General features: G+C 40.5%; 1 protein-coding gene across 11 annotated transcripts in view; it reads right to left on the minus strand.

The window, feature by feature from the left end:
• Positions 1 to 1,787: 1,787 nt before the first annotated feature.
• foxp4 (forkhead box P4) overlaps positions 1,788 to 19,080 on the minus strand; it is a 112,549-nt gene continuing 95,256 nt past the window's right edge. For 7 of the 11 annotated variants that reach the window (XM_074630917.1, XM_074630902.1, XM_074630879.1 and 4 more), the window contains 7 exons: positions 16,175 to 16,400; positions 15,492 to 15,568; positions 15,287 to 15,388; positions 8,797 to 8,918; positions 8,183 to 8,249; positions 6,103 to 6,272; positions 2,276 to 4,971 (listed from right to left, as the gene is read on the minus strand). In XM_074630917.1, the coding sequence (XP_074487018.1) occupies positions 4,824 to 4,971; positions 6,103 to 6,272; positions 8,183 to 8,249; positions 8,797 to 8,918; positions 15,287 to 15,388; positions 15,492 to 15,568; positions 16,175 to 16,400 (912 nt within the window). In that variant the 3' untranslated portion in view covers positions 2,276 to 4,823. Of the gene's footprint in view, positions 4,992 to 6,102; positions 6,273 to 8,182; positions 8,250 to 8,796; positions 8,919 to 15,286; positions 15,389 to 15,491; positions 15,569 to 16,174; positions 16,401 to 19,080 lie in introns of all 11 variants that reach the window. The other 4 variants (XM_074630908.1, XM_074630950.1, XM_074630932.1 and 1 more) reach the window with 2 other exon arrangements.

A 19,080-nucleotide genomic window follows, 5' to 3' on the forward strand; every position in this document is an offset into this window, starting at 1 on the left:
CTGTCTCTACTTGATAATACCGTCAGGCTCCACTTTGAGAGTCCCTCACCCCTCACATGACACCTCAGAACTGTCCAATCACAAGTCAGGATTTGGGCTCCCCGTGTCCTTTGAGTCAGTCACCAGCCAATAGGACGCAGGCCGGCCCTACAACACCATTACGTGGATGTATACGAGAGATAACAGCTAAAGGTGATCAGTGAAGTCGATGGAGACTTTTGGAAGTAGCTTGGTTTTTGTTTGGTTAAGGTTGTGGCATTGGTTTGGTTACAGTTTGGTTACAGTTCAGGAGTTTGGACTGGTTGCTTTCAATGCCTTTGGTAGTCAGAGGATGAGCTGCATCTCTGAGAGCCATTCCACATTTTGGTATTGAGACTACGCGAGAGGAGGAGTATCAAAAATGCAACAGTGTCGGGCTTTGATCGGCCTCTGTGGGACTGGGAGATGAGGTTGGCGACTGGTCACCACCAGCCAGGTGTGTGTGACTCAGTGACACCCCCACGGCGCCTGCAGATGATTGACAGCTCTGCGGGTCGGAGTTCAGCACAGGAATGACAGGGGTCAGGGGTCAGAGGGAGGGGTCACAGGGAGCTGGGACACATATTGGCACCTGAGAGGACCAACAGCAATATCTTTCTAGAGCTCCGCGTTGTTGTTTCTTTTTTAAAGCAAGAGAGGGGCTACATATTCTTACATTTTTTTCTCTTTTTCTTTTCAGAGGTTTTGGTCCTGTCTTTGAGAAAAAAGTCCTTCTGAGGTATCAATACATAATGAAGTAACTTTTTAGTTTGTTTTCCATTTGTTTTTTTTCTTTCCTTAAAAATGCATAAATGCAGTACAGAGACAAAAAAGTATCAAAATAGACCTAGCTAAGATAAATATACAAACAGGTGTTACCTAAACCACTGATCTAACTTTTATTCTTTTAATTTTTTTTTTTTAGAGATAATACACTTAAAAAATCAGCGTCCCAGACGTTTTATGAAGAACTGAAAAAAATGGAAACAAAAACAAAACTAATAAACCGAGATACCTGCAGCACTTAATATGATAAATACATATACTTCAGCATTAGCAGTACAGTATAGGAATCAGAGCTGAAAGCTTTACAATAGCTAAACAGGTGCAAAAGAAAAAAAAAAAAAATCAAAAAGGGAAAGAATGCCCCGGAGAGATAAGTCAAGCATTAATATACAAGAATACATCATGTTATGCCAAAGCTGGAGAAAGAACAGAAGTGTTACATGGCGACCTGTGAACAATCTACATCTTTATAAAACAGCTTTGTTTACAGGTGTACCTTAAAGCACAAGTCAGAGATCATCTATGTACTGTATGCAGCAGTTCCTCTTGGTTTGGATATTACTAGTAGTAGTGATGAGTTTCATTGAGTGTGTGTTAGTCCTCTCGGCGTCTCGTGTTTTGGCGAAGCGGGTGCTGCTGTGTTGTTGTGGGTCTTTGGATATCTGGATGGTCAGAGCCTCCTGTTGCACTAACCCATAGCCCTGCTTCTATTATACCCCTGTGTGTGTGCGTGTGTGAGTGGCACTGATATATTCTGTCCATCATCACCCAAACCGACAGCCAGCTCCCTGCAACGCCGCCATTAACAACCAGCTATCATGAATATGCACACGTACAGTCACAGTTGAGAGGCTGTTCACAGAGCTCAGTGCTAATTGGGTGCAGGAATATGGTCAGTTTCTTTTTTAACACAGCTGATAGAAAACTTTTCATATATAGTGAGCACTTCACAACACACTTTGAGACGTAGAGAGTGCTTTAGATGTGGTTTAAGGAGAGGTAGTCATTTTTAAATCCATGGAAAGTGAAACGTCTCTATGTTTTTGGGCTCGAGCGGATGTGTTAGGGAGTCCGGATCACCTTTTTTTTTTCTTTTTTTTCTTGTCAGTCATACAGTAAGTGTAACAACAATTTTGGCATTCCTTATTATCATCGAGGAAGAATGGAGGAAAAAAAATAATATTTCCGAGAGTTCAGTCTCCCATTGGCTATGTGTTGAACCGTTTTTTTGAAAAGGAGGTAGTGTTATTTTTGGTTTTTATCTCGTTTCTATCTGCCACTTTGTACTTTGTTAGAAATCAGTCTCTAATGTGACAGGAAACAGTCCTGTTTGAACACAAAGTCATCAGAAAGGTTCTTTCATTAAATAAGAAAAATCGTCTGAAGTGCAAGAGATAGTTTGACAAAAGAGTATGAAAATATGAACCCAACTTTCAATTAGTCCCTTGGTTGTTTTCCTCTTACGTTGGTATTATTTTTTTTAGTTGTTCCCTCTTTATTGTAATATATATGTTTTTTTGGAATAACTCCTCCCTGTCCAAAGATGTGACTTTTGTAACCACATTACAGTACACTTCCTCTTCCTGCGAATACAGATCAAGAGGTTTTGTTCCCTAGATTGAAAAACTCCAAATGTTTGTTACGACAGCACCAGAACAAGTATCCTGTAAAAGTGTTCAAATGCCTCACGAGTGCCTCGTCTTCAGGGCCAGTCCTATAGGATTGTGTTTGGAACACAGTTTAGCCTGAGCGTGGGAGAGACAGGGTTTCACCTCTAAGTGCTTTTCTCTTTCTTTTTGTTTTTCCAGAGGAACTGTGCGAGGTTTGTTAATACTACTTTTTTTTTTGGCCTCATACCTAATGTGAGTCATTCGTAACCGCTTATCATGTAAAAGCTTTTTTGATGTCTCCAAATCCTAGTTTTGCTTCACACACTTTGGTTTTCGGAATGGTCAGCACTGTAAGTCATGTATAATTTCAACACAATACTTATATGAATACAATAATAAGAATTCAAACTCCTGGTTTGTTGTCTTTTGGCCAATTCTTTAAGAAGAAAAAGGAAACTCAAAAAGGGCAAAATAAAACTACAGGGTTTTTGGTTTTCTACATATTTCTTTGGTTACCTGTAACAAAAATAAAATGGGAATAAGCAGATAATAGATTAAAATAAATGTTAAATTTGGTATGGCACTGTAGAGAAAAAAGTAATGCTTTTATGCTCACGGAAAACAAACAAAAAAATAAATCTCACGTGCTATTCCTTTAACACAAACTCACACAGTGAATTGCAGATAGCTTCTACACAGTAACTATTACAACCATAGAGCTTTGAATCGAAGCTGAGCAGAGTTGCCACATTTGGTGTCCCACGGAAAGAATTCCCCCTTATTTGTTTATCAATTTGGACACAGTTCCAGGCAGAACCTTTGTGGGATGAGGTATTCTCTGACTGCAGTAATAATATATATATTTTTTTAAAGCATTACTGATATTTCTCAACTAAATACACAACCAAAAAAAAAAAGTGAATGAGAGAATTTTAAAAACAAAAGATTCAGCTGTTAAATAATCTGTCTGGATAATGGCAACTTTAAGTGCTATTTCCAAATTTCTTGCCTGCTACACATTGGGACAGAAAGGGAGAGGGGCGGGAGTGGGGGTCGGGTATCACAAGTTGGGACAATACTGCGCTTTCTTTCTTTTTTTTCTTGCCAATACTCATTTGGAATGGTGTGAACAGCCAGAGTAAATCAAACAATTTACAATACAAAAACAAAAAACAGCATCCTTAGAAAAGGTACGTCGAAACAGAACGCCACCGTGGAAATATTGATCCTCAAAAATAAACAATGATAATAACATCAAATAAAAAAAAAGGAAATGACAAAAGCTACCACACATTTTTTTTCTTGTTATACTCCATAATCATGAACAGTTTTCTTTTTTAGTCACAATATTTCTGTAGACGCTTCCTCCCTCGTTTCTCTTTGCTTCCCCTCTTTTCTTCTCAAAGTGTTCCTAGCTCGTCGCTCCGTCTGCAGACGGAGGAGAGGAGAAGGACAGCACCAAATGGTCCTATTCCTGCAGTCTTTTCGGGATGGGGATGGGAAGGGATGGAGGTGGAGGTGGGGGTAGGAAAATGTCTTTTTTTTCTCACTTAGAAGCAAAGAGTTTTAAAAGATGTTCGTCACTAAGTGTCTTGCTGGGGGGCAGAAGTTTGGGCAGGGACCAGGGCCGCAGCCGTGGAGTTCACACGCCAACGTGGAGATCTGCACAAGTGTTGGAGCGCTGCTGAGCTTTGAAAGCGCTCGTCCTTCCTTCCTTCCCGCCTTGAAGCCCGACAGTTTCATTTCAATCAAATCAAAGAAAATGAAAAAGCAAGTGATTGACTCAAAGAGGGGGAAGAAGGAGAGGTCTGCACAGCCCCTGGTGACTGCTCCAAATCTATATACACATGATCCTGTGTGTGTGTGTGTGTGTCTTTCTCTTTCGAACACAAACACACGTGTGTGTCTTCTCAGCTGAGATAAAACGGCTAGCCAGGCAGCCCGAGAAAACAGCGAGGAGGGCGTATGCAGAGTGGTCGGGCAAGGAGGAGAGAGTGTGTCCAAACCTCTAAGGGTCTCTACACAGAGGCTGATTTGACCAGGGGAGGATGATGAGACATGGTGAATGTGTGTGTGTGAGTGTGTGTGTGTGTGTGTGTGTGCGTGTGTCTGCATTGAGTGGTGTTACACCTCTGAGCCAAGTGTTGGAAAAGAAACACATGGATGTAAAGCAGTGCTCCACAGTTTAGTTTTTGCGTCTGAAAGGTCATCTAACCCTGTTTGGAGTTTCTCAATGTCGTCCTTGGTTGCTTGCATTTTCTTAAAAACAAAAAAAAAAAACATTCTCTTTTTTTTTCTCTCTTTTCTCTTAAGTGTACTGTAGCTATCTTTTTCCTCTTCAAGCTGACGAGAGGGCTCAAGGGATTGATCTCGCTATGTCTCGTCCCTCTGGTCCGTCTGGGATCGGTCCTACTCCAGCTCCTCGGTGGGGAGATCCTCCTCCAGGTCGCGGTCGTCGCTCTGCATTGCCAGGCTGTGTGTGACGCCGGCCAGGAGGGATACTGACCGACTGTCCTCCTCCAGGTCAGTGGGCTCCTCCTTCACATGCACCTGGTGGCTGGAGGGGAGGGCGAACAGCTGTTAGCGGGGCGAGGGGTCCAGTTTTAAAGGCAGACGCCAATGGGTCCTTTTCACAGCAGCCGTTTTGACATATCATAGCAGGGTGAACACAGGCGTAATTAATACAAATGACTATGGTCCCGTTCTATTTAGTGTGTCACAGCCACTCCAGTGAGCCAGCATGTACAATAGCAGGGCACCTGTGTTCACCCTGCTATGACATGTCAAAATGGTTGCTGTGAAAAGAGACTATAGCAGAATTTCTCATGCCAAATATTCAGAGTTAGTTGGTGAATGTAGAAAAAATAGTTGTCCTGTTACGTAAAATCCTCTCGCACTAAATTAAAACGATATCTTTCATCAGCCATTTTCTACGAAGATAATATTTATATCAGTATCAGTATTAGGGCTGCCCCCCTCTTAGTCAATTAGTTCACTAATCAGTCCTTTTGGTCTTAGTCGACTAAGACATCTTTCTTCAATTAGTTGTTTTTTTCATGCTTTTTCATGCTCAATGATTTATCTCCAAGAAACTTATGAGCACATCTCTGGTAAAACACAAGATTTAAAGAGGTGTTTTTTTTGTGACTCTTTGCGGAGAAACACAGTTTTACAGGTCTGTTGATTGAATCAATGATGAAAAGTCAGCTTTTTCAAAACCAACATGGCTCAGTTCAACATTTTGTTTCAAAACAAAACTCCTCATCTCTCCTCTGACAGGATTTTGACATCAGATGATTTGCTACCACTACACTTCATAGTGATGCCTGTTCAAACAGAGAGAGGCTGAAGTATCATCGGTCACTGGATGCCTCTGACTGCAGTAAATGCATAAAAATAAAAAAGTGTCCAGGTGCTAACATCTGTCTTCTGATCAAACTAAAAATCTGAATTTTAAAGAGAAAATTGTAGCTTTGTGTGGTACATTTCAATCCATTAGTTGACAAAAACGTACAAGTGTTCGTCGACTAATAATTTCTTTGGTCGAGGACAGCCCTAATCACCATTATATAGATATATATTCTAATATATTATATAGCTAGACAACACTGACTCGCTGATAAACCTGCCACTATTAGTCTAATACACTGGTCCTACACCGTACACGTGTGAGAGTGTCGATGTGTACCTGTACTGGTGAGGGCTGAGCGTGGGGCTGCAGCTGCCGTTGCTGTTAACCTGCTCCACAGTGGAACTGACATCATCGTGGCCCACATGCAGCATGTTGAGGCTGGCCGCAGACGGGGACACCAGGGAGGGGCTGTTCAGCAGGTGAAGACTGCTCTCTGCCAGAGCCGCCTGCACACAAACACACACACACACACACACAGATGTCGAGTTACTTTAAATCCAAACAAAACCTGCTGGCTATACCGCGTGCCAAATGTAAAACCAAAGGTGACTATTCTTTTATAGCACCCAGACTGTGGAACAATCTCCCCCCTCACGTTAGATCTGCTGAGTCTGTTGACTGTTTCAAAAACATCTAAAAAACAATTTCTTTAAAGGTCCAGTGTGTAGGATCTGGTGTTATCTAGTGGTGAGGTGAGGAGATTGCAACCAACTGAACCCTCTCCCGTGTGCCAAACGTGTTGGAGAGCTACGATGGCCGATGCGAAAACGCGAATTGCCCTCTCTATAGCCATTTGGGGCAGATCCAATGCGTAGAGTGTGTGCGCATGTGAGTGAGGTGAGTGGTGAAGCAAGAGCGGCGGCGACGGCAGCGAGTAACATTATTTAGCAGGAAGAGTTAACAGTGTTTGGTTTGTCCGTTCTGGGCTACTGTAGAAACATGGTGGAGCAACATGGCGATCTCCGTAGAGAGGACCCGCTCCCAATGTGGATATGAAGGGCTCATTCAAAGCTAATGAAAACACAACAACTCTTATTTTAAGGTGATTATACACTAATGAAAACATACTTATTAATATTATATTCCATTTATGCCAATAGATCCCCCTAATTGTTACACACTGGTCCTTTAAGTTGACCTCAATAATGTCCTATAAGTCCTCATAAGGGTTTATGTGTGTGATAACTTGTTGCTGTATCCTTTCAGCGTTTTTAAGTGCATTGCGCTGGATGTATTTATAATTACTATTTGTTCTTGAATGCGCTCTGCGCTTGCTATTATATTTTTTTGTACTGATGTTATTGTAAAGCACTTTGTCTATATAAATATAGTTTTACTTACATACTAAATAGAAGCTGGGTTACAGTTTAAAAAAAAAAAAAAATGATTCATCAAATTAGAAGAAGCTAAATGATAATGGCAAAAGGGGTAAGTGACATAATAAAAGGCTGTCTGGAAATGATCCATCCACCACAACCACCGCATGTGTTGAAACATCCAACTCTTACTTATAAATTTAAACTGTAATGATCAAAATGTGTTTGTAAGTTGACACTCAGTATAATAAATGGTCACAGCCACGATGAATGATGGATTTCTTTATGCACTGATGAGAGCTCTTCCATATGGAGCACATTTGAATCCACTAACTTGCAAGTGAACTTGACAAGCCACTAGGGGGCACTTATATACAGTGCTTTTCCCCCCATCATGCCTTGTGCTTGTGCGTTTAAGTCCCTGTCATAAGTGTGTGTGTGTTGAAAGTCTCAACAGGAACGTTAAGCGAGACTGATCCACAACTTAAACGCGCACGCGAACGCGGCGAAACATCAAATGTCTGCAGAAGAGAAAACAACTGAACCAACAGGGGCAGCTTCTGTCAGAGCTCCAACCGCTCACATCCAGCTGTTTGCAGATGAAACAGGTTGGACGCTGTAGCTGAGAGACTCACCCCACCTCCCCTCTCACACGGGGGAAGAAAAAAGACAAAAGGAGGGGAATTCTCACTGGCTCAGAGATGGATTTTCTGGGACAGGCGATAATTTTATGCGGTAACCTTAATTGACAACTACTTGACGCTATAAATCATCTCAGTGGCAAAAATTGCGTGTGCGTGTGGGCTCGGTGTGTGTGTAGGAGTGAAGAGATGGGGTGGCGCATGTGTGAGAAAGTGAGGTGGGAGGTGAGTGTTGGTGCGGGAGGAGGAGGGAGGTGGTGTGTGAGCGTCGTTAGGGAATCTGCTAATTATAAGAGGGAATTGATATTAGTGCCCTTGATTGCGATTGGCTGCTACTGTGTGTGTGTGAGTGTGAGGGAGATAGAGAGGAATGGGGGGGGAGGAGAGGGCTTTCCTTACCTGGTAGCTGGCGTTTAGGGATCCAAAGCCCAGGCCTGAAATCATGTTTTTCACCAGAGTGGGACTTCTGCACACACACAAAGAGAGAGAGAGGAGTGAGAATCACAGATTGAGCGCACATGTGAAAAGATGTCACCGCCACCAAAGCACTCCGACAGATCTCACAAATATGTTTGTTACAAGTAGAAACATACACAGACTGTAAACAGATGCTAAAACACACACACACACACATATGAAAGTGTGTGATATCTGGCGTGCAGGTGCGTGTGTGTGTAATTATCCCTGGTTTCTCTGGCGGTTGCAGAGAACATCTGTTTACATACGCTAACAAGGTTTTTTTTCCTCTCCTGCATCTCAAACAGCTGCTTACTAATGGTGTCGACAAACAGAGAAAAACACACACACATACAGTAAAGTGCGTACACGATAAGCCGGCAGACCTTTTTATTTTTTTATAGATCTGATTGCTGAGTTGGCCTCTTGGTAATAATAGAGCGTCCACTTAGGTAATCATAGTGCCAGCACCCATAAGCTCACACTCACATCAACCTCAAGAAAACAAAATGTGTGTGATGCAGTGTGTGTGTGTGTGTGTGTGTGTGTGTGCTTACCCGGTCATCTTTGGTGGTCTCCTCTTTTGGTATTCAACTTCATCCACAGTCCACACGGCCCCCTTCACGTTCTCAACGCGAACAAAACACTTGTGCAGACTCAGGTTGTGGCGCACAGCATTCTGGGAAAAGGGAGAGAGAGAAAAGAGGAAGAGATTTAACACGACTGAAGATTAACAAGTCCTTAGCACGGGTATTTTATTCTCCGTTGTTGTCTGTGTCACCAGTACCAGTTTCTCCTATTGGAAGTAGTTTTCGGTTAGTTTTGGGGCTTCACTGTAAGCATTTCATTTATTGTCAATAAGTTGTTATTTTTGTTGAACCTCTGTTGTCCTTGTTTCTCTTTCCCTGGGTTTCCTCATTTTTCAAAAATCCTGACTTTGACTATTAATGGTCTTTTTTTGTCTACATTTTTATGTAGACAAATATTAAAAAAAAAATAATAATACATCCACAGAGCCTTTAGAAAGGTACCGAATAAAAGTATGTGGCTTTTCCTGAAAAAAATGATCATGATTGTGAATTAATCATTTAAAAAACTCTGGCAAGTCCAAAATTAATGTTTTGTTTATCTCTTTATCTAAAACCAGGCTGGTATCTCTGTGTCGTCAGTTAATGTGGAAAAAAACAGGTAAATGGCTTAGATTGATGGTAAGTGTCTGGCAACGACTTGTTGGGAAGTTAATGCAATGGAACGGGGGAAGTAGAAGAATGTGACATCACATACTATGCACTACATACTCAATAGGTATAGTTCAACATACTTTTGTGTGAATAAACAGCAGTATCTATCTTTTCGGACGCACTGAGCAGTAATTTACATCTTCAATTCCTGAGAGCCTCCTTGCCGGTTGGAGACGTGTAACCATGGTAACCCGTGCCAACCTCATGTGACCAAAACGACGGTTTGTGAGAATCAAAGTCTGAATTAATTTAAAATATATATTAACCCCAGCAAAGTGAAATCTTATATTTACAGTTAAATTTAAGCGTTATTGATGTTACAGAGCTGTCGAACGTTGTCGTCACTACCGCATTGCATTGTGGGATATTTATGCCACCGTAGTGTCCAACGTTGCATACTGCAATATTTCACTGGAAATAGTATGTAATTTGCGTACTATTGGTTTCAGACTAAGGTGTCGGACATACTAAAATATCTCACATACTCTTTTAGCGTACTAAATAGTAGTAAGTATGGAATTTTGGACGCAACCCTAGTGGCTGAATGTTATCAATGTTATCAATTGTGCCTTCTATAAAAGTGTTAATCTAAACATTTCAAAGTTGTACTGTTAGATGCTCGTCCAAAGTATGTCCGTACCAAATTTCAAGACTTTTGACTAAACAGAACAAATATTGTGGTATTTTTTCTTTATCGTACTTAATATAGTCTTTGGGCACAAACACATGACTCTCATAATATTCCAGCGGGAAATGTGTCCTTGAAGAGAAACTCAACACCAGCTGAAATCGTTATTTTTGCTCCCAGTTCTCACTTGGCTGGAGGTAGAAACACTCACTCAGGGTGTGTTCATTGCAAACAATGCTTTCCAGCTCGGTGTTATGTTGCCTTTTAAGTAATGCAACCTTTTTTTACCCATCACTTTATACACACACATACTGTAGCTCCATGTACAGTGCTAATACAGTGCAGCGGTTCTCTAGTAGCGCTATTTTATCTCAGAATTTTTCTAATCAGTCACCATCAGCACACACACACACACAGAAACACACACACACATACAGGCACTCAGACAGGCGGGCACACCGCTATCTCCGTCTCACCCCCCCAGGGACAGGCCTCCCTTTTCATCTGCTATTTGTAGTTTGTTCATGCCCAATTTCATTACCAATTTTAATTCGTCTATAATTAAATCCTGCATATTCTCTCTGACACGTTGTTCTAAGCCGAGAGGGAGGGACAGGCCAGGCATGCATCACTCCTCGGCGTAATTACACACACGCACACACACACACACACACACACACACACACACACACGTAATTACACAAGCCATAATCAGCGGAGGAACCCTTTCTCCCCCGCATCCCCTCAACCCCCGAGCCGTGATGCTAAGTTTTGTAAATGAGTCTGACCCCAATCTGCGCCCGCCACCCTGACAGTGCAAACACACACACACACACAGATACACACATACACACACGCACAGATGCACACGCCAGACACCAGTGCTATTGCAGTGCTATTTGCATTCGTCTCCGTGATGAAAGCCTAATTCTCCCAGTTAAAACATTAGCAGTCATTTACAGTGGGTCACAGCACATGTGCCACTCATCTCCACTCCCTCCGGCTGGGAGGTGAGGGGGGAGGAGGGGGAGGGACGGGAGGGACGGGAGGCAGAAATTTGGGAAGAAAGAAGAAAAAAAAATCAAGAGACTAAATTTTAATTCAGGTGTTACTAGAAGCGTGGATGTCTTTATATTGTAAATGATTTGTAATCCGCCCGGTTGTGTTTCTGCTGCTGCCTGATGCATGCTGTGATACTCTACTTCCATATGATCCTAAATACTGTAGGAATATATAACATATATAATATAATAAACAAGCATTTCACTTGTGATGACTTTGCAATCAGATTTGTGTTAAACGGCGGTGGATGAAGTAAATATGACAAAAAAAATAGATTTTATATCTATTTATTTAACCTTGATTCAGTCCTCACCACCGAGCACCTGGTGCTGCTTTTACTGTAGCTTCTATTAGTGTAGTGTGTTTTTATGTAAGTGTGTTTTAATGTGTCCTGTCTGGATGTGTGTGTGTAATGTACCCTCTTTCATAGCAGTTTCATTTGTGAACCAAAGACAAATTTCTGCCTTTTGTGCGCAACAAAGTAGAAAATATAGTATTCTCTATTCTATTCTATTTACCACAAAATATATAACAAGTAAAAATTCAAATTTTACTTAAGTAAAAGTATGTATGTATTATTAGCAAAATGTACTTAAAGTATCTAAAGTAAAAGTACTCATAATGTAGAAAAAGGCCCCTGTGAGTGTTACTATTATATAATACATATATATTGGATAATTATTACTGATGCGTTAAGGTGTAAGCAGCGTTTTACTGTTGTAGTTGGTCAATATCGAGCAAATTTTAACTATTTCATATGCTGTTGGGTAGTTTAATCTATAACAATCATATTTTATAGGGCTGCAACTAACTATTATTGTCATTGTCGAATAATCTGTCGATTATTATTCGTTGTTTGGTTTATAAAATGGTGAAAAAGGTCGATCAGTGTTTCTCAAAGCCCAAGATGACGTACTCAAATGTCTTGTTTTGTCCACAACTCAAAGATATTCAGTTTACTGTCATAGAGGAGTAAAGAAACCAGAAAATATTCACATTTAAGAAGCTGGAATTAAAAAAATTGGGCTTTTTTAAAAAAAAAAAAAGACAATTTTGTACTTAAACCGATTATCAAAATAATTGTCGATTAATTTAATAGTTGACAACTAATCGATTAATCATTGCAGCACTAATATTTTTTTAAATCTGCAAAGTAATAAGTAATTAAAATTGTAAAATAACTGTAGTGGAGTACAATATTTAGTGCATAAAGTAGTATAAAATGGTACAAGTTACTTGAGTAAATGTACTTAGTTACATTCCACCACTGGAAATCAAAGTGAAGCATCTTATATAGAGTCTTGATTGCATTTTCTATTCTTAATCTAACCTAATTTACTTTAAACGTGGGACCAATTACCCCCAAAAAAGTGATTTATACTAGCTGCATCTGAAAAAAACAAACAGTGAAAAACAGATGTTTTTCTGGTGAGTTAAACAGAAAATAAAACCTCTTCTTTAAGGTCTCCATCATGCAGCACCTTCGAAATAACGCTCAACACTCATTTCTCCTCCTCTCTAAATCATCCCTTTCTTTCTCTCTCTCTCTTGTCTCATCCTCATTCTCTGTCTCTTTCCTTTCTATGATCAATGACTTCCATTCCCTGACACCGCTGCTCTCCTCATGAAATATAACGGCTTATTAAAGGACATACATCTCTACGGCCCTATTTGACTCGCTGAGCTGCTATATAAATACATAAGGCCATGCCGAGCTATATTTAAAGGTCTGCGGGGCCAACGGCACAGGAAGCAGACGCCAGACATTAATAGTTAAAATTCATAAAAGTCAGATGAGGAGGTAAAGATATTCCTGGCTGCCCCGTCTCTTAACCCTCTCCGCACCCCTCCATCATCCTCCCATCCCTCCCGCCTTGGTTTAGGGCTATTAGAGGAAAGGATGGGATCTCTTCTCACCCCTCCTCCCACTGTCTCCCTCACTCCTTTCTCTCACTTTCCCTCTCTGGAGGAACTGACACTCAAATTAGTGCGAGGTTTCTGTAGAAATGGGTCAGCACCTACAATGGAGGGATCAGGCCAGGTGTGTGTGAGAGAGAGATTCGATGTGTGTGATCATGAGAAGTGTGTGTGCGTGTCAGCTTTTTATGTGCATCTCTGTAATGAGGCTGTATAACGGCTAGATGTGGCTCCAGCGGGCTAAGTGGGGCCGACTCTCCATGTGCCACGTTGGAGGTGAGAGAGTTGTTTAGGGCTGAGAGGGAGCGAGACGGAGAAAGAGTGAGAGAACGAGGGCAGTAGGGAAGTGTCTCATAAAGGACAGAAAGAGCCAATAACTGTCAAATCCGTCATATCTTTAGGAGCTGAGCAAAGTCAGCTTTAAAACTTGTGTGCAGGCGTGTGTGTGTGTGTGTGTAACTGTACTTGTATCATAAGTGCTAAATTTAAGCCTTCAAAGTGAATCCATTTTCTGCAAAGTGAGGTCATTTTGGCGAATCTGAATGTTTCAAATAACACGGCAGAACCTGCCTACAAATGTTTTTGTCACTGTGGTCTCTGCTCGGGTCGGGGGCTTCATCAGGCGGCACAATTATTTTGCAGTCAATGACATCAGCTTTAATCAAGTCAGAGTTGTTTACCACATTTCAGTTGGAGTCTAAATATTTTTGCTTTGATTGAATCAGCTTTTAATCAGTCAGAGACGGAGTCGAAACTTTCATTTGCTAAATCTGGTGCTGCTCTTTTTCGCCATCATCTCATCCAGTGGTTCCCAACCTTTTTTCCAACAGGTACCCCTTTTCTATCATTGAGTAACCTGATGACCCCTGACTAAGGTACATATTTTATTGATATTTCCTATTATATTTGATGCATAACATTAACAGTAAAGAACAACTGAAAAAAATTTACAATTAACTAAAATAGTGAAAGCAATAACTGCAGGAAGTTTGTGTAAAACGAGCAATTTGTGTGAATTTTGAGCAGATTATTTCCTGTGAATATTGCATCAGAATTTTCCTGTTATTTTTAGGAACTTTAAATACAATTCTCTGTCTGTATTATGTATTTTTTTAATTTTTAACAATCATTTAATACACTTAATATGCTTATTTTTGACAAACTCAGTGTTTTCTTCTCCCTGATGCTTGGCCATTGTTCTTTTAGGTCTTTGGTTGTTTTAACTGCGTACTTTTCTAATGCAGAATGAGGCTGTTTAGCAGAGATGGAAGGATCTGTGACTATAACTCGTGTTCAGGTCTTCACCGTGCCCTTATCCTGTTTATATCTTAAATAATAATCCAAACTTTAAAAATAACATTTCATTTAGTTTTCTTCACAGAAATGAATGAAATGCTGATAAATAAGCAGACTGTATAGTTTTTTAAAGAGATTGTCTTACACCCCTTAAAATTAAGAAGGCCTCGTGACCCCCTGTGAGGCTTCGGCGACCCCTAGTGGGGGTCGGTACCCCCAGGTTGGGAACCAGTCATCTAAATTCCCAAAGATTTTATCAAGGTCGCCAAATAAACTAGCAGAATTTCTTCCATAGTCTTTTATTTAACATTTATATCTGCAGTTCACCTTTGAGCCACATGAAGGATCCTAAATGTTCGTATTGTTCTGATAATTGTAGTAAAACATTGAATCTAATATGAAAGGCTAGCGTACATTCTGTTTGTTTTACTGATGAGAAACGGGAGTCTGTTAACTCTGCCTAAATGCATTTATTTGGTCTCTTTTATAAAGTATTTAACATATATGTTTTCAATAACACATGTATAAAACGAAGGTGTGATTTATCAAACGTATATCTCTTAAAAATGGCTAGTTTACCTATTCAGGATAAGGTGATGCAGAAATGGCAGTAAAAATGGTCAGTAACGTCCATTTACGCACAAATTCTCTTTTCAGGTGATTTACAGATAAGGCCTATTGAATGAATTGGGTTGTGATGTTTTGTCATATTTAAAAAGTGGTTAGTTAAAACGTTAAAAAGTTAGTTAAAACACTAATCTAAATGACTCCAAACCAGTTTGCTAAATGGTCTGTTCTCCATCTTCCATCAGTTGAGTTCACGTTTAGTTTTTACATTTAGAACTTGCATTAGTGAGATCTAACCAATAGAAAGGGAGAGCGTGTATCTCATAAGCTGTTTACCTTCCATGTGGCTGTGTTTCTCCTGAAATAGGCAAACTTTCGTGTAAACCAGTTGTAGATCTCGTTGAGAGTCAACTGTCTGTCTGGGGACTCCAGAATGGCCTGCGGACGGGGAGAGGAGAAGACAACAGGGTTTAGAGAAGGAGAACACAGATGGAGAGAGGAGAGAGACACATGGTGAAACTGGATCGTTGGAGAGACTTACATGACGTATAAGAGAGGCGTAGGTGAAGGGAGGCCTGACATCAGCGTTCTTGTAGAACTCACAGTTCTGAGCCAGCTCTGAAAAACAGGCACGATGAGTGTTAAATGAGCTGATGAATGTACTGTGATACATGTAAAATGTATAAATAAATGGAAATAAACAGCCGACATAAATTCTCAGTGGTGTTTTAGATAAATAAATCCATATGCAGCAGTGTGTATTTAGATGTTTGATGTTATTCTCTATTCAAGTATTACATGTGGTGAGCACAATTTTGTAAAGATGCTACATTTATTCCTAGAAGCCAATCATATATTACTTACAATTTTACCATTTGAAGGCTTGTGAATGTGAATGAAGGTGATTTAATTCTGAGCCACATACTATAAAATATATTGCTTTGACACCTGGAATTAAAACTAAGGCTACGGTCATTTTCTGTTGAAAGAAAGCCAAGAGATGGCAGCAACTGCATCTTTCTTTGAGCCATGAATGAACCCGATTTATGAAGTAATACATTTCACTGCTCTTGCGGGGAAATTTGTGGGAAAAAAGCAACAAGTACTGTAAGAAAAAACTAAACACTGGATCAAAAAACATATTCAATCTGAGTCCATTATAAATCAATAATTAGATTATACCGTAAAAAGGCCGGTACTGGGTGAGTGTGTGTTTCAGTCTACCTGAGGCGATGGGGGTGCAGTACTTGTCGGAGTTGCGCCTACGTATGGGCCCAACGCCGTGCGAGTGGGAGTGGGAGTGTGTGTGCAGGCTGGAGGAGCTGATGACGGAGGGGCCCTGGCGCAGTGGGGTGATGGGGGTGGCAGCTGAGGTGGGGGGGTGAGGAAGACCCTCTGGGTAGAGGTCGCTGTCCCGCTTTAACAGAGAGCCACTGGAAGCCAGGTTCAGCTACAGAGAGAGGCGGAGATACAGACACATTATAATTCAGCTTCAGCCAAGGAGATGTCATAGTTTCTCTACATATTAAATCAACTGGAAAAGTTTAAATTCTTCACTTTAAATAGCTTTTCTTTTCACATACACATGTAATTTCATGTAGTAAAATATCCTATAGTATACCTATATAACTTACTGTACCTCGGTTCAATAGTGTCTAGTGATGTTTACAGTGTGAATCCATTTATATCATGGAGTCTGATGCAATCCTGAACAGGTGAGGAACGTTACTTTAGACCGATTAATCGATTAGTTCTCAACTATCAAATTAATCGGCAACTATTTTGATAATCGATTAATCGGTTTGAGCAATTTTTTTAAGAAGAAAAAGTCTAAATTCTCCTAGAAATGTCCTTATTTCTTTACTCCTACAAGACATCTGAGGACGTCATCTTGGGCTTTGGGAAACACTGATTATCACCATTTTCGGACTTTTTATTGACCAAACAATTAATTAATCAACAAAGAAATTGATCGTTAGTTGCAGCCCTAGTTTACTTTATAAATAAAACGGGGTAAACTAACTTTATCTTGGCTTATTCTTTATTAATATAGAAATGAATAGTTTCTTTACTGAGGGTGGAGAATGATTTTAGTGCAGGGACATAAAATGGACTTTCTGTACGACTAATGTTTCTTTCATGTTTACTTTAATGCGTCACCATCTGCTGACTGAGTGCTGCTGCTGTTTACAGAGAAGCATCAGGATCAGGATGAGGATCAGGGTCAGTCAGGTAATATCAATGTATTAGACAATGCTTTGCATTCAAGCTGCAACGATTATTCGGTTAGTAGTCAACTATTAAATTCGCCAACTATTTTGATAATCAATTAATCAGTTTAAGTCATTTTTTAGGAAAAAAAAAAGTAAAAATTCTCTGATTCCAGCTTCTTCAATGTGAATATTTTCTGGTTTCTTTACTCCTCTATGACAGTAAACTGAATATCTTTGAGTTGTGGACAAAACAAGACATTTGAGGACGTCATCTTGGGCTTTAGGAAACACTGATCAACATTTTTCACCGTTTTCTGACATTTTATAAACCAAACAACTAGTCGATTAATTGAGAAAATAACTAACAGATGAATCGACAGTGAAGATAATCGTTAGTTGCTGCCCTAATTCTCTTCCAGCAAAGTATTTCTAAACAGTTTTGCCTGCTAGTTGTGTAAGAATAATAAGGTTGTATCTCAGTAAATTTAAATCATTTAACCCATAGGGTGCTATATCTAGGAAGTGCTACTAATGTTAAGTCACATTACATAAAAAAATAAAGTCCCCAACACTCCCTGTGAATATGTATCCCTACCATTTACCAAATGCATTCTGGCGCAGAACCACACACACACACACTCGCACACACTGAACATGCACATATACTGTATTTATACACACACAGCGCTGGCTGCAATTAACCCTGCGTTTACAAATACAAAACCACACGACAGCATGTTTGTAAGAAGGGAACACACACATGCACTCTGCGGTGGCAAAGTCTTCACGGACCAACACGGCCCAATTAGGCAGAGCCTTGCACACACACATACAGTACACACAGAACCAGTACTCCCAGTCTCTCTGGGACAGCCGTTGCAGGGCTGCTAGTTTAGGACTAATTAAAACCACTGTGTTTATGTGTGTGTGTGTGTGTGTGTGTGTGTGTGTGTGTGTGTGTGTGTGTGTGTTTGTTGTCTATATGTATGTAAAATGTGTGAATCGCCCTTCTCTTTACTCTGCCCCCTCTCCGTACCATTTAAGTAGACTGGGAGGGGGCGGGGCTGTTTAACAGGTACTTCATTAACGCTGCAACCCTGCCACATCACCACGGCAACAGTCGAACCCTGTTAATTGAGGCCAAGCTTTGTTTCCATTCCTGACGCTCCTCCCCTGCCCCTCCTCCTCCAATCCCTGACCCCGAGGCTCGTCTCCGGTGGTGACAGAACACGCCTCTTCCTGATTTCCCATTAGATGTTAATAGCAGCTGATCCCCCAGCGATCAACGCATCATCCACACACACACAAACACACACTCTCACACACACACACACACATCGCCACTCGGCTGCACCCATTTATATCCCCTCAAATTAAGACACTCTACCTCTAATTGACAATTAATTTCAACATCTTCATATTTTAATAAGACTCCTCGTCAATCTGAATAATGAAATATTCATTAGATACCTAATAACAACCTCACCAACCAGTGTGGCCACACGCACACACATCACATCCCTTTTGTGGGCACACACTGAAAATACTGTGAGAGACCACTTTGGCTGTTCTCTCTCTCCCCCGACAAGCTGAGACATTGCAATTTTTCAAATGCTGAATCGAACACAAAACTGAAGTTCAATTCGGACACAGTTTGAATGTGTGAATAGCTGGAAATTTATGACTTTCTCTGTGGAATAAGAACATTATGGAAGTATAATTTTCTGGGAAATGAAATGCACAGTATCATGAGACGTTTAAGACAGAGAATGAGACACAGAAGGAAACAAGAAAGACAGAAAGTAATACCTATGATTTCTAAATAACACATTAACCATCACTGGTCAATAGGGGGCGTAGATACCAAGCTAGACAGAAAGAGAGGAATCCCAAGAAGGTTTAGGGATGAAGAAACTG

Source organism: Sebastes fasciatus, chromosome 1 (assembly GCF_043250625.1).
Source record: "Sebastes fasciatus isolate fSebFas1 chromosome 1, fSebFas1.pri, whole genome shotgun sequence".
NCBI lineage: Eukaryota > Metazoa > Chordata > Actinopteri > Perciformes > Sebastidae > Sebastes > Sebastes fasciatus.